Genomic DNA, 15,262 nt, shown 5'->3' with positions numbered 1-15,262 from the left:
TCTTTTTGCACCGACTGGGCTCGTGAGTTGGTTTCTGAGATCACCAAGATGTTGGATTAGAGTTTAGGGTCACTTTTTGAGACTAGCGTGAGGTTTCAACCAAGTTTGACGTGGAAGGACCTGCTTAGAGTGTGTTTGCAGGGCGGTGGATGTTGGGCCTCGTCTCACCGTGCGGAGTAAGGCGGGCGTCCCTCTCTCGAGGTGCGGTTTGTGTCGGCTGCTGAAATTCTGCCTTGCTGCGACCCCAGACCTATGCTGCCACGAGAGCTGGCAGCGTGGCGGACGATGGAGCAGGTGGCTGGTCTCACGGGTGACCCCGATTCTGCCCAAAGGCGAATCGCTGGAGGCAAGGGAGGGTGCAGGAGACGCTCCTGGCAGCACGAAGGCTCCGGAGTCTCTCAGGATGCCACCACCCGAGGGCCGCTGCCAGAGCCCAGGCGGGGCGGGGTGCCTGGCGAAGGGCAAGGAGGATGGCGGTGGCTCTGATCGAGTCCGGTCGGACTCGATCAGAGCCACCGCCATCCTCCTTGCCCACTTCCCTGATCCTGCGGACGCCGGCGGCAACGCCGGCGCTTCCCGTTGCCGGCGGGGCAGCACGGCTGGCACCCGCAACGGCACCGCGCCAGGGGGCGGGCGGCGCTCGGCGGCGCATGCGCGGCCCTGCCTCGGCGCAGGCCTCCGGCTGGGCGGGCCGGGACGCCCGCGGCGGGGTGGGCCCCTCGCCCCGTGGCCGGACGGGTTCCGGCTCAGCGTGAGGGCGTCACTTCCCCGCGGCGGGGAGGCGGGGCGGCAGCCGGTAGGTGCGGGGCAAGCGCGGGGCAGGCGGGGAGCGGTGCCCGTCCCGGAGCGGTGCCCGTCCCGGTGGGGCATCCACGCGAGGCTGGCGCGAGACGGTGATCCCCCCCTCCAACGGTCGCCCCTGGGCTGAGGAGATGGAGCGGGTGCGGGGCTGGGGCTGTCCAGGGTCCCGGTAGCGGGGACCCCTCCCAGTGCGCACCCTCCCAGACCCGCGGCGGTGGGGGCCGCCCTGTCCCCCGGGAGCGCGTCGTGGCAGCCAGGGTGAGCCTCTCCCCAGAGGCTTCGGAAAGTAGCTGCGAGGGCAGCTTTTGTGAAGGAGAGGCCTACCGAACCCTCGGAGGAGCTCTGCGTAGCTCGATCTTTAGGCTTTTAGCGGTGCTGAGGTGGGTCAGAGCAGGCCCAGAGAGCGTGGTGGTTGTGCCTGGTACTGCTGCTCTTGTGTCGGTCCTCTGGGAGGTTTCAGCTCCTTGAGTTTATTTTTAAGTGTTTTTGTGGCTTGACCACTTTTTTTTTTCCTTCTGGAAATAAGGTGCAAAAAGCTCATCCTGAATAATTATTTTAAAAAACCTTGCGACCGCGAAAGTAGAATATACAGCAATTTCAGTAAGCACAAGGGTTGGTTTGTTCCTGGATTTTTAGGGTGCTGTGTGCTCTTAGAGGCTGTCTTACTTAAAAGTATTTTTTATTTATCTGCTTGCTTATAATATTTTCATTTATTAAGTATAATAAGAAAGAGATGCTATGCTATTGAAGATTCCATAGCTTCTTTTTGTTCCGTTTTTTTCAATAGGAAGAGGGAACTATCTTTTTTTTTGTTTAAAATAGTAGGTATGGATAAAGTAAAAACCGATGATTGCCTGTGTACATAGGTTTCATTTGAGTCCTTACAAGTGCTTTGAAGGAAATAAAAATGTTTTTCTTTCTCTTTAGGGTGTCTGCAAACAGGAGTGAACTGATACCTCTGGTACTTTTAATTCCAAACAAGATGAAGATCCCCTCTTTGCTGCTGAGATTCCCTCATTGTTACTTCTCTAGAAGAACTTACTTCACGAACTTTCACTTCACTTCCAGAGCAGGTTTCTTGTGCATTGAATCTCTTGTGCCAATGCACCGCTATTGTACAAAATGGATATGTTCGTCGAACAGTTTGAGGAGGGAGCTGTGTCAACAAGTGGCCCCTGACCAGCAAATAGAGGGACTTTCTGACAAAGAACAGAGACTCGCAGACAGACTTTACAATGGACTAATCCAGGGTCATAGAGCCTGTTTAGCAGAAGCTATTACACTTGTAGAATCAACTCAGAGTAGGAAGAAGAAAATAGCCCAGGTGCTCCTTCAGAAGGTATTATCCTACCACAGGGAACAAGAAAAGTTAAATCAAGGAAAGCCACTTGCCTTTAGAGTGGGTTAGTCCTTTTATGTCTGTCCAGTAGTTGCTTTGACAGAATTACAGTCCTCGCCTTTCATTAAGTATCATGGTCTGTAGTCTTGATCGTTGGTTTCTTGTGGTTTGTAACCAATCTAGATCACTTGTGTTGTCCAGTAGAATGATGGCTTGAGCTGGAAAATGCTTTTGAGAAACCTCTGGAAATAAATTTTGCTTCTTGGGGGTAGTGGTGGTGGTGTCAGTTATTTGGGTTTTTTTAAATAACTATTATAAGCTGAAATATTAGGTGGTTTTCAGATTGATACAGCTATTATCTACACTTAGATAGGAAAGGATATAGTTAAGCAAACCTCTTCTTTTCCTAAAGAATGTGTTTTCTTGAATACTTCCTGAATCCCTTCATTAATCCACAGAAGGAAAAATATGTACCTTTCTGGTTTATGGCCTTACTTTAAAGCAGCCTGCTTTTCAGCTGAGGAGACTTGAACCTGGTTATCTTGGAAACTATAAAGTGTTTTTCCCTTGTGAAGAGATGGGACTACTAAAGTATGTCCACCTGTCGTCTGTCATGTGTGTGTACAAAGGTAGTAAGAACAAGAACTTGGGCATGGGAGTGAGAAATATTTGGTGGAGGTTAACAAGCTAATCTTAGTTTGCGTGCTTTGACATGTAAGTAAATCGCCTGATTTTTTCAAAATAACAGCTCTTCGAGGTAAGGGCTTTTGCGTTTAGAGTGTGTGTCTCATAAATAATGAGTAAATCCAAAAAGTACAGATTTAGGATATGATATTTTTAAAGTTCTGAAGTATAAGTCAGTATAAATAAATTTATTTGGAGGAGAGAAAATAAGGCTGGATAAACCCAATGTTATGTTGGTATGGGTAGGATGAGGGATGGTGAAGTGAGCGCTGCTGTGCTGGGTGAACCGAGGTAGTGTATTTCAAGTCAATTACAACTGCTTAGTTGGGTATACCAGTTGTGGCATAGCTTTCATTTGCCTTTGTTGTGGTATTGTGCTAAAGTATGAACTGATATCAACTTAGATGTTGATGGTGTTCATGTGATGTATTATTTATTTGATTAACAAAATGTTTTTTTCTTCCTGATATGATTATTTAGGGTTATCTGGTCCTCCTGGTGCTGGGAAATCGACTTTCATAGAATGCTTTGGGAAAATGCTTACAGAAAGAAAGTACAAAGTGTCTGTGTTGGCTGTAGACCCTTCCTCTAGTACAAGTGGTGGTGAGTGCGAATTAAAGTTTGTCAGGTTTCTAATACCTTGTCAACTATAGGAGTATCTCTCTGGGCCAAATGGAGGAAAACTGGGGGGCCTATAAAAGTAAAATATTAAAAATAAATGTTGTATTCAGTTTTCATTTTTTCCCCATGTGATATGAAATTGGGAAATATGTATCAGTGTCCTAATTTTGTCAGCTTTTCTCTTTTCCAGTGTTTGAATGCTGCTGTACAACGTTTTTGTCTGAAACTTTAGATAGCTGTGGTTTTCTCTCTCTAGTTGTATTTATTTATTTCCCTGTGAATGAAGGAGCAGAAGGGCATTTGTTCTGCTTAAACTTCAACAGCGGTAATGCTGATCACTGGTCAGGAAGCACATGCTAATTTAAAACTATTTAGAGGATGCTGCAATCCAAACATGTAGATCAGGTTGGATTTTAGAACATTCATTAGTTCTTCTCAATAGGAATTTTTGGATTTCTGTTGACTATACTGGTTTCAAGGTCTCCTGATGCAATATCATTGACCATTTGTCTGACTTGTAGCATGTTTCCCCCCCCTCCCCCCCCCAGTTTGAAATTCTTCAAAGTTGTGTGGCTGTAATCTGTCACTTTCAAATCAAAAATTGTAGGAAAATTATAGGCTGACCATGCTTGATTAATGGTATCTCTGACATAAATAATAGAACCTTGATTTTGATCTTTTTCTAATGGGCAGCTGCCAGGGAACATTATTCCTTTTTCCAGCTTCTACACTGTCAGAGAAGATGTTGCAGTGTATAACTATTTAAAAAGAAAAACAACTTCAGCATTGCAATGACGTAGAGCTAAGAAAGACTATATTCTTGAATGCATACTTTCAAGATGCATCAATAGAATAGCAAAATATGATAGCAAGACTGCATCAGTTAAAAGAATTGAGCATCTCTCATCTTTTAGAATGTGCATCATGCGTGTAGGTCTCACTGAATCCGATTTAAAGTTTGCATGAGTAGAAGGAAGACACGGATTTGTCCCTTTGGACAGAAACAGCAAAGATTCAATTGTGTGCCCTGCTGTGTATAGGCCTCAAAAAGCCATTCAGGAATTGCAGAATTCATTCTGACCTAGAACAAATTCTTCATACTTGGTAGCAGTAAGGTCTGCTTATCAGGCTTTTCCAGCTTCTGATAGGCAGGAGAACCAGGTAGTAACTTCCTAGTCCTCAGCAAAGTCTTGAGCAACTATTATTGGGAGATTCTTATTTGATTGAATTAATCCAAGAGATCTGTCTTTTCTCACTCATTTATAGGGGGTGGAGAGAGGGGGAAGTTTGGCTGTTTTGCACTTTTGAAATAATTTAACATTAAACATTTAAGGTTCTCTGTTGGGTGATAAAACACGGATGACTGAGTTGTCAAGAGACATGAATGCATACATCAGACCGTCTCCAACCAGAGGGACACTGGGAGGTGTAACAAGGACCACAAATGAAGCTATTCTGCTGTGTGAAGGGGGAGGCTATGATGTTGTTCTTGTGGAAACAGTAGGTATGTGCTTAGGGTTTTTTATTTTTAATTATCCTGTTGTGGTATCTAAATAAGGTGTGTTACTAATTGCATACTTTCATCCTTGATTTTGCTTATGCTTTCATACATGATTACTGGTTGCAAATGAATGCCTGTTCTGTCACTAGTCCTGTACGTTTTGTAAAAACACTGTTTTGTAAAAACTATTGTTTTGTGTTGTCTTTGTTAGTGGGATTTGTTCATGGTGCAGTACTGGGATCTGTCATAATTACTGTCATTAATGTGACTGAAAGTTTGCAATAAATGGTGAACTCTGGATTTAATTTTTTAGGTGTGGGACAGTCAGAATTTGCTGTGGCTGATATGGTTGATATGTTTATATTACTGCTACCACCTGCAGGTGGAGATGAATTACAGGTATTTTTCAGTTTCTCTTATTGTTACCTAGGACTAGAAAGAGAAACTTAAATCCGAGATCTAGTATCTGTGAAGAAAGTTCATCTCAATAGTGTTTTGTAAATTATACTGCTACTATTGAAGTCTTTTCAGTTTCTTAACCAATTTATTGCACAGTTAGGATCTGATATACTCCCCTGATTTTGGAAGTATTAGGATGTAAAATTTTTATGCTTTCTGACTTACTTTGGCCTATTTACTGATTATATATGATTTTGGGGGGTGGCTCTGTATTATAGGAAAACAGAAATCAGTATAAATAGGTTTGCAAACTTGGTCATGCTTTGGTTAAATGTAAGTCTCCACACATGAAATAGGTTATCATGTAAACTCTGATATCCATGTTTAGTTTTCTCGTGTCAAAGGAGAGGGATAACTAGTAATGACAGAGGCCGTTGGTACTACTCTTGTATGACTAGCACATACACAGACATGCACACGCAAAAAAAGTCAGCAAGAGCCATCAGAAACTAACAAAGCATTTTGACCTGCTTTTTGTGATTAATCAGCATGTCACAGTCCTTCTGGGTATTCATGATTTCTCTCCATGTTCCATTTAGGGTATCAAACGGGGTATAATCGAGATGGCAGATCTAGTTGCTATAAATAAAGCTGATGGTGATTTAGTTGTGCCTGCACGGAGAATACAAGCTGAATATGTTAGTGCTATGAAGCTGCTTCGCAAACGTTCAAAAGTTTGGAAACCAAAGGTTTGTGTACTTCACTATGGTTTGTGGGAGGGGGTGGGTATTTTTTTGTTTTGTTTAGGTTCTGTTGGTGTGTTTGGGGTTTTTGTTTGGTGTCTGTCGTCCCCCCCCCCGCCACCTCCCCAAAATAGTGCTGAATGAGTTAGGATTGTTACAGTCTCATCTAGCTATACTAGTCTCCCTGGGCTCTCTTTATAAAAATTTCAGTTCTGTTGTTTAGTTTTACACTGTGCTAGAGAGTTGATTGCTGCCATTTCTGTTTCACCTCTGATCTCAAGGTGTGCCACTTGAAACACTGTGCAAAGCCGGTCCTGCTCCCCATGATTTCTGTCCTGAGCTACAATCTCAGCACTATCAGACCTGTTATTAACATCAGTAGTGGTACAACCTTGTTTTGCTTTTTGTAAACTATGCGTATCTTAAAATGTCCCATAAGCTATTTCTCCCTCTTTTGTAACTCTGAAGCCTGTGATTATCTTTGTTCTTTCACTTGTTCATATGTTTCCTTTATTGCTTTACTTTTTTTAAATTCTTGGGCAAGAACCTCATCTACTTGTGTATGCAATGTCTAGATTATTGGAATTCTCGTCTTGTGGGCCTTTAGTTTTACAGCAGTATTCTATCTATTAAAAGGTTACGGTAAATTATTAAGGACAAGATTCAGTACTTATTTTCATTATGTGTATATAAAATTAGCACACACACACTCTCATTCCCTCTATTTATATGCATGTATATATAAAGGAGGTTTGCTCTTCCCTGGTATTAAAAATGACTCATTGAATTAAGTTTAAATGAGCTGGGCTGCTTGAGGCTTAGCGATCATTTGAAATTTTTGTTTCTAGATCTGATGAGAGGTCACATCTGATAAACGTGACCCAAAAGAACTGTTGAGACCAGTGAATTAAACAGGTTATCAGAAATCTGTCTGTCTCTCAGTGATGGCAGTGTCTTGACAACTGAAAGAAAGAAAATATTGATGTGTAGGGGCTGTATCCTATCCATTAGATTAGGGAAAGAGAGAGAGACTTCTTAAAAAATAAAAAAAAGACTATTCCATTTAAAAGATCATGTTGGATGCCTGAAATATTTTTGACAAAATGAATTCCTAGTCTGGAAAGCAAATGCAAAAAATAGTCAAAATATCTCCTCTCTGGAATATTTTAAGTGCAAAAGCATAGCTACCACAGTATATCTACTAGAATATGTAATTAACTCTACATTTCAGTAAGATGTACCTTTTAGCTAAAGGACTCATTAAAAATGATTCTCACTCTTATACAAGCAGTTGGACAAGGCCTGTTTATCCCAAATACTATGGATCTCAGGGTCCGCTTATAGTTGGTAGAACCCCAATTGTGAGATCTTTTAAAAAAAAAAAAAAAAGGCAAGCAGCACAAAACTGCTTAGACCTTCATGAAGTGAGTGTATTGAACTAAGCTTGCCTTATGCATTTCTTAATTTTCACGCAATCTACTTGATGCACTAATTGAACCCTCAAGCCCAGTAGTTACTTGGCTTTAAAAATTCTTCTGAATCCAACAGGTAATGCGCATCTCTGCCAAAACTGGAGAAGGTATCTCAGATATGTGGGATAAAATGACAGAATTTCGTGACCTCATGCTCACGAGTGGTGAGTTGATTGCCAAACGACGGAAACAGCAGAAAGTGTGGATGTGGAATCTCATCCAAGAAAATATGTTGGAACATTTCCGGAGTCACTTGGCAGTCAAGGATAAGATTCCACTTCTAGAAGAAAAAGTTCTTAGTGGTGTCTTGTCTCCTGGGCTGGCAGCCGACCTGCTACTGAAAGCATTCAAAGATGGTCTCTAAGCATTAGATTCTACTCTGTTCTTATTAAGCGCTTTATGTAAACATGAACATTAAATACATTTTTTTCTCTGTGTGGATTCAAATGTTTTACTACAGCAGACATTAGTAGAATACCTTTCCAGTACTCTGCAAAAAAAATACTGTAGGATTCTGTATATGTGAAGATCATGACAAATTCAAACGCTCACTCAGAGATTACTGCGGACTATATTGGAAAAAAGTACATTTCTAAGTCTTCTGTTTGTACACATCATAGATCTGTTGGTCAAATATGTGTGCCTGTGTCAATGTGACTGGTTTTGGGAGGGTGGGAGAGAAAGGTTTGTGGTGGTGCAGAGTTTTAATCCAGTTATGGGACCATCTTAGAGCAGTTGACACTGCAGCTTTCCATTCTAATACGGCATCAGCTGTTGCCAGTATGGATTGCTTTTTCTTTCCTCACCTTGAGTGACAGCAAGAACATTGGACCACCTGGCAGCACCTGACCACAATCTTAGTTTAAATAAATTGTGTGCATATAAATAGAATATAGTGGTGTTTGGTGCCTGTTTGGAAGCTATAGTTAGTTATTATACACTATACACTAGGAGAATGGAATTTTAACCGTCCCAGTTTCTAAATAGTTGTTTTAGTACAAAAGCAAAATTTAGTTAGACTTTTTTTAAATGCAGACATCAAATGGAACAAATGTCATCCATTATGTTTTAATAGCAGATGTCTTTATACTAGAATAATTTATCTCTAATAATAATGGTTTGAGGTTTTCTGATATGACTTAAGTTTTTTAGGTTCAAGCAAAATGCCCAGTTGTGTTTGGGTTTTTTTTCCCTCTCTTGTAGAAGACATGACTGCTTACAACCAAAAGTACTTTTTTTGTTTGTTTTTTTTAATTTCCCTTGAGAACAAATCTGGAAGAAGCATTTTCTTAAGCCATGATCTAGAAAGCAGAGCTCATCTGCTACCTACTAAATATGAAGGGTAAAGTGGAAAAATGCTGAATTTTGGACACCTGACAGAAAACCAGTAAAATAGCAGGAGATTTTGTGAGTTGCTTACATAAATTGACTTAAAAAAAAAATAATTGGAAATTACAATTTTTGTAGTCTTGATTTTCTGGACGCATACATAAAAGGCAGGGTGTCTTTAATTTTTATTTTAGCTCAGTTTCACCTGTTTGGCTTCCTAAGAAGTATGTGTTTCACACAGTGTTTGAGTTCTGGCAACCTGAGTCTGAATTTTTGAGACAATTCCAGGGTAGCAATGAATTGGTTTACTTAGATCCTCTTTCTTTTTTCCTTTGTTTTTTTGCTGGAGTGATTTTTTTTTTCCTCTTTCCCTCATCCCAATTGTTACAGCGTGTTCCCGACTAAGTTTACTTTTTCCTGCTAGACTTCTGTGCTTCAGAATTTTGATTCCTGCATAGGTATAATTTGGCAACTATCAGAAAAGGTGAATGATTGTTGAAAATGCTGAGGATTTTGTATACTTTGGTTTGTCAAAGTGCCACAAATTAAACAATGCGGAAGAAACTTCCATCCTCAGTGCTAGTCAGTTATTTTTCCCGTTATATGATCTTGTCTGTATAATTGTCCATATATTTTTACTCTAAAAATATGAAGCATGACCAGAAAGTAAAAGGCAAACTGCAAGGCAAAGTAAAAATACTTTGTAATTAAAAGCAATTATCCCCATATACATTTGCAGTGAAATATTAACAAAGAGCATTGTGGTGTTTTGTGGGACATACAGCCAAGGCATTTTTTTGTTAAGAAATTTTGCACTGGTGCGGCTGGTTTCCACCATCAGAACTTCAGCGCTCTGACCCACTTATTCCTATTTCTTAAACTTTGCATCCCAAATGAGTAATTTGGGATTGCTGCAACCAGCTACCAGAAGTAGCTGAAGGAATGTTGGGGGTGGCGCAAGCACAGCGACTTTGTTAGGACCATGCCGAGCTGTTGTGAAAAAAATGTAGCACTTACAGTTTCTTTTCTATTTAAAAACAGTCTCTACTGAATACGACAGAAAGTGCCCCAAACCAAAAGCAATGTCTTCTCTCAGCTTTAAAAATTAACTGTATTTTGATGGTACCTAGTAGAAGAAATGACAGTCAGGTGGAAAATGAATTAATGAGAGCAACAGCATTTTAACTGGTGAGTTCTCAACTTTCTGATAGTCCATTTGTTTCAGTGACAGTTTTTAAGGGGACATCATCTGTGCTTATCTGTTAGATCAAACCCTTATTATTGTCATTACTTTTTCTTTTGTCGGGCTGCTGTTTTCCTTGTCTGTTGTATGTGAGCTGTCAAGCAAGTAAAATAGAAACTGCAGCTTTGTTTAAATGATGGTTGCTCAAGCAGAATACATTTTACCACTTCTTCAGGATGTTTTCTGGATGCAGATCTGTCCATCCACTCGAGCCATGGGCCATCATTATTTTCTCATTTTGTTGCTTTTTTTAAAGTATCATTAATTTACTAATGAACTCTTAGTAGAAGACAGTACAATGGCTTAAGCAAGTTCTACTTTTCATTAAGCTGCATTTTCTTCTTAAAGTAGAGCATTGAATGAAAATTAGATTTGCCTTCTTTATGTGTTCATTTGTGCCTCATGCTTCAGTAGACAGAGAAATACCCTTATACTGAAAAGGGTCTTTGGAAATGGCACGATAGAGAAGGGTACCTGCTTTGTTTTTCAGTGATTCCCCTACCAAACTGAAAAGCTGTACTGTGCAAACTATGAGCTGAGCCTCGTGTGAGAATCAAATTGTTTGTTTTATAGCTTTTAGGATTTTGTTGTGACATGTTTTGGAGTCAACTGCTGTTCAGTTAATTGTGCAAGTGTTGTTTATGTCCTCACAGACTGGGGAAATGCCTTGTCTTCAGAAAGACTGCATAGCTTTAGCTGGTAGGCTACAATTTAGTAAACAATTCAGTATTTCCCAAGATAGGAAAGAGCATTTCCAGCTCATCATTTCTAGCTCTGTGATTAAGTGGGGTAAAATGCATTAAAACATTGTCATTCAAGTAAACAGGCTTCTGAAAAAAGATAGTAAACAAATCTGTTGAGTAGGATGTTGACATATTCTTAGTTTCTAGAGTTGTTAAGTTGCTCTCATGTTAACATTTAAAACCACAGCTATTGCAGAACAGTATGAGAAAATAATATAGCTTTATGAGAAAATAATAGCAAGATTAAGTTTGTAGCTAGAGGTATGATAAACTGTTAGACAAATTGATATGGGAGGTAAGGAACAAACTCTTCAGATACACAAGCTCGTGTCCTGCGAAGTCTTGCAGTTGTATGTAAGTGTGAAATTTTTTCCCAGGTCCCAGTGTAATGGATGTTGCTGGTGTTTCACAGCTGGAAAAACAAGTGTGGTGAGATCAAGTGATTTACCCAGGACTCTGAAACAGGTCAGCAGAGTATAAGGGTTACAGTTCAGTAGTCTTTACTCTGAGCCCCATGTATATTTACGGCCATGTTACTTAAGGTTGAAAAAATGCTCTTAGCAAGTTCATGCTCTTAGTGTGACTTATTCCTTTCATTTCTAATCTCTCTGTTTTCAGTGACAGGACCCAGTGACCCCTTCTTGACTACTGTTCTGTTGTAATGTCCTGCTTTAAGTAATAGAAAACTTTTCCTTGATATCTAATCTGCCCTCGCCTTTTGTAAATGCATTGCTTCCTGTTATGCGTGCTTGTTCAGTCTTTATATTCTCCTTGCATCTATTGTTTCTTTATTTGTGAAATCTGCAGTGTGTTGGCTGTCTATTTGTGGGTCTTGAGATTTTTGGGGAGAGGGATTGAGCAAAGCTAAAGAATACAAATGAACTTTTTTTTTTTTAATCTTATGCAGTTCCCTTCCTAAAGTTTTCTTTCTTAAGGTAATGTGGCAAGATTCAATGATTGATGTGTTCTGTACTGGTGTAAACATACTTATTTCCCCTTTACTTTTCCTTACTCAGAGAGCTATATTGCTCCCCCCTTGGATGCACAGTCAAGAAGTAACATTATCCATGAGTTAAAATGAGAAACATTTTTACAGTGTAGTGCTTCCATAACTATTCCTGCTGGACTATTCTAAAACAGATATCATTTGAAGAATAATTGAACAGAAGTCGATAAAACATGTATTTAAGGAAAAATCAGTGTGTTCCCCTGGAACTTATGATTTGGACAATCAACAATGCACAGGTTGACTAGCAACAGGGTTCCTCTTCCAAAAACTAGTTCAGATACTCCATGGCCATATTCCTTACAGTTTATTTAAAAATAACCCACCCACCCCATGTTAGAACATTAACAAAATTTGTGGATTGAGAATAAAAATTTCAAAACGAAAAACTCATAAGCAATTACAGTACATATTTAGAATGGAAGTATGATAGACATATCCTGTTCCCTGCTGCCATGCCAAGGTATGGTTCAGCTGGTGAACAAACAAGGAAAAGAGGAGCTGACATTCATGCTAGTCTACGGAGAAGGTACCTTATGGAGCAGCAAGAAGAATGTCTTATTTTTCTCTTTTTTTCTCTCATGAGACCATAAGAATTATCTTAGACAATTCACTGGCAAGCCACAGAAGCTGATGTGATCCCCAGTGTTTGCTGTGGGAGGTTTACAAAAATGATAAATTAAATTCCCTTTTCTATGTTTTGGATTTGTATGTTGCGGGGGACTAGTCTAATGCAGACACTTGTCCTTTGGAACTAGGTGGTTTTATTCGTAATTGTGCTCTAAGTGGGGAAAAGCTAGAAGTCCTTGTAGTTTGAGTAAATGATTGTTCACTTGTAACAAAGAAGTCAAAAGCTTCACTTTTCAGAATGCATTATGAGATTCATGTATTTTTCCTTAAAATACTATGGCAAAGTGAGTTCCTGCTCTATGTTAGTTACTATGTCTTCATTTTCTCTTACATTTAGATCTCTTTCACTGGCAGAGTAGCATAAAAAAGCTTTAGTTGCACACCTTTTTAAATTACTCAAATATTCGTAAAGTTAATCATGGATTAACAATATTTTTGCTTTTTTCTTCTATTGAAAGTCACTATTGTAATCTAAAGACTCTTATAACTTCACATGACTGAGCTGACCTGTACTGTGGCAGACTGCAATGGCTGGGGATGCGTAATGTATGTATAATGAGAAGACACTCGAATTGACTGTGTGTCTTGTAGCATTACAAAATCACACCGCTAAAGGTTTCTCTCAGCCCTGAATCTATGACACACAGATCCTGTTTGTAGTTTTCTAATTGCAACCAGCGGAAGACAAGAGTAATGTTAGTTTTTATGACTTGTTGCTTAGCAGCGTTGATCAACAAAAGTACAACCTTTTCTTTTCCTGTAACCTTGGTGAACCCAGGCTTGGACAGAGCTCACCAGCAGACGACAAGGATTTCTGAAGTCGTGCAAAACTGTTGTTCAATGTCTGTTAGCAGCACCCGTGGCAAACTGTCTCTTCTTGATCCCTTCGCTACCTTTGCCCTTCAGTCTTCTTTCTATCTCTCATCAAGTCTTAGAAGAAAACAGGCACCATCCTAGGAAGGTGTGGAGGATGGGAAGTTTAGAGACAAGCTGACTGTGCTAAGATGTATCCTGCTGCTTATGGTGTAAAGGAGCTGAGCTGGTTCCCAGGCTGTGTTGACAGACCCTCCTCTTGTGGCGGGAGAAGCAGAGTTCAGCCATCACAGTAAGGATTATTCTTATTTAGAGAAGCTTTCCCAGTATTTTGGAGTAGGCAAAATAATCCATAGAGGAAAGGGAAATTAGGGTGCTAAGAATTTCCTGGTTTACATCTTTTATGAGGGATTCCACAAACTGAACTACAAGGGATATTGAATGTGTTTGAAAATGATTAGGGATCTGCACTGAGTGTAGATATAAAGACAGTTTCCGCCCCCCTTGTTTTTTAGCTGGTCAAATCTGGCAAAGCCTGTAAAGTAAGTGCAAAGAGTAAGTTGCTTGTTTCACCTTACTTCTAAACTGTACATTGTTAGTCTAACTGGACAAAGGATCTTCAGTGATATCACAAACTGCAACAATTAATTGCCTTATGATGTCAGAAGCTTAGACTAGGAGCTTTTACTGTTACTCAGATGCTTGTCTTTTACTTCTAGATCTAAGTAAGAAACAGCTAAGTATTTGTATACTTTCTCTGCCAAAAATGTTACGATCCTGAGACATCTGTAAGCTTGTGGACGTTATGTAGAAAATAATGCCTTGTCAGTCTGCTGTTTTTCTCCTTTCCCCCCTCTCGCCTCCACTACTGACTTCTCCCCTCTATCCACAGTTCAGGATTCATTGATGGCTGTTAACAGCAGTATGGGTCAACATATTAAAAGGTCAGCATGTGTTTCACAAGCCTGTTACGCTCTGGTGTCCCTTCTCTTCTGAAGTTCAAAGAGAAACTCTGCTGTTCAGCTGTCTCAGTCTCCTAAAATTCATGGAGAGGACTAGTATTACTGTAATTGCACAATTGAGATCACATACTCATTCCAGAAAAGGCAGCCACACAAGAAACTGGTTTCTGTCCTATGTGTCATGTCAAAAGCATGGCAAGTGTATGGTGTCTGGCAGAGCTCAATCAAGTAAAATAAACAGCAAACTGGAAGGTGAATTACGTTGCAAATATTGCTATTAATTTTTTTTTAATTGCACAAATCTTAACAAAGTGATCTACCTGGAAATCCTGACTGCTATCTGAGACTAAGAGGAATGACTTTCCATGCCCTTGCTTGCTGAACAGAGCAAATTTTGTTCACCAAAACAGGATTTCTTTTTTTGAGCTGTGAATACGATTTGTCTGTCTGCAGTGAATAACAGCTGCCAATACTTGATATCTGCAGGATTCAAAACAAGTAGCTGAAGTTACGTTCTTAAATTCTGATTTACAGGAGAAGGAGGGAACTTAGGTCAAAATCAGTAAGCTTTTAAAAACAGTTTCAGTAAAAGCAAAAAACTTTTTTTTGTTGTTTATCACTTATAAACACTTATGTGATGCTGAATACCTGACTGGTTCTTTCTGACTGGTGTGCAGTGGCAATAGAACCCAAGTAGATTTGAAAATTAATATTTCAAACTTTAGATAATTAAAATATTGTTATCCTTCACCTTTTCTTTTAGCTATCCATTTACCTATGCCATTAGAATGTGGCATTCTCTTATAAGCGGAAAAAGTGTCTTCACTGAGACTCTTTAGTGTTGTCATTTCCACATCTGCAACAACCTGGCAGACCATGCCCACTGTACGGCACTAGCACATCTAAAAGCCACTGAATGTTTTATTTCTGTACCAAGATTAATCAGTTATTCTGAATTATGGTGTGTTGAATAGGG

General features: G+C 39.9%; 1 protein-coding gene across 5 annotated transcripts; it reads left to right on the top strand.

The window, feature by feature from the left end:
* Positions 1 to 666: 666 nt before the first annotated feature.
* Positions 667 to 8,540, top strand: MMAA (metabolism of cobalamin associated A). 5 transcript variants are annotated; one of them, XM_072862841.1, is made up of 8 exons: positions 803 to 1,059; positions 1,729 to 2,204; positions 3,305 to 3,427; positions 4,779 to 4,949; positions 5,260 to 5,345; positions 5,945 to 6,094; positions 6,370 to 6,472; positions 7,637 to 7,827. In XM_072862841.1, the coding sequence occupies exons 2-8, from the start codon at positions 1,784 to 1,786 to the stop codon at positions 7,687 to 7,689; spliced, it is 1,107 nt and encodes a 368-aa protein (XP_072718942.1). In that variant the 5' UTR covers positions 803 to 1,059; positions 1,729 to 1,783; the 3' UTR covers positions 7,690 to 7,827. The 5 variants fall into 5 exon arrangements, with proteins under 5 accessions (XP_072718941.1, XP_072718942.1, XP_072718940.1 ...); XM_072862840.1 differs by lacking the exons at positions 803 to 1,059; positions 6,370 to 6,472 and adding an exon at positions 667 to 796 and having other exon boundaries at positions 7,637 to 8,539; XM_072862839.1 differs by lacking the exon at positions 6,370 to 6,472 and having other exon boundaries at positions 7,637 to 8,539.
* The last annotated feature ends 6,722 nt before the right edge of the window (positions 8,541 to 15,262 follow it).

Source organism: Ciconia boyciana, chromosome 5, assembly GCF_034638445.1.
Source record: "Ciconia boyciana chromosome 5, ASM3463844v1, whole genome shotgun sequence".
In the NCBI taxonomy this organism is placed as follows: Eukaryota; Metazoa; Chordata; class Aves; order Ciconiiformes; family Ciconiidae; genus Ciconia; species Ciconia boyciana.
This window is presented reverse-complemented; position numbering and strand designations above follow the sequence as displayed.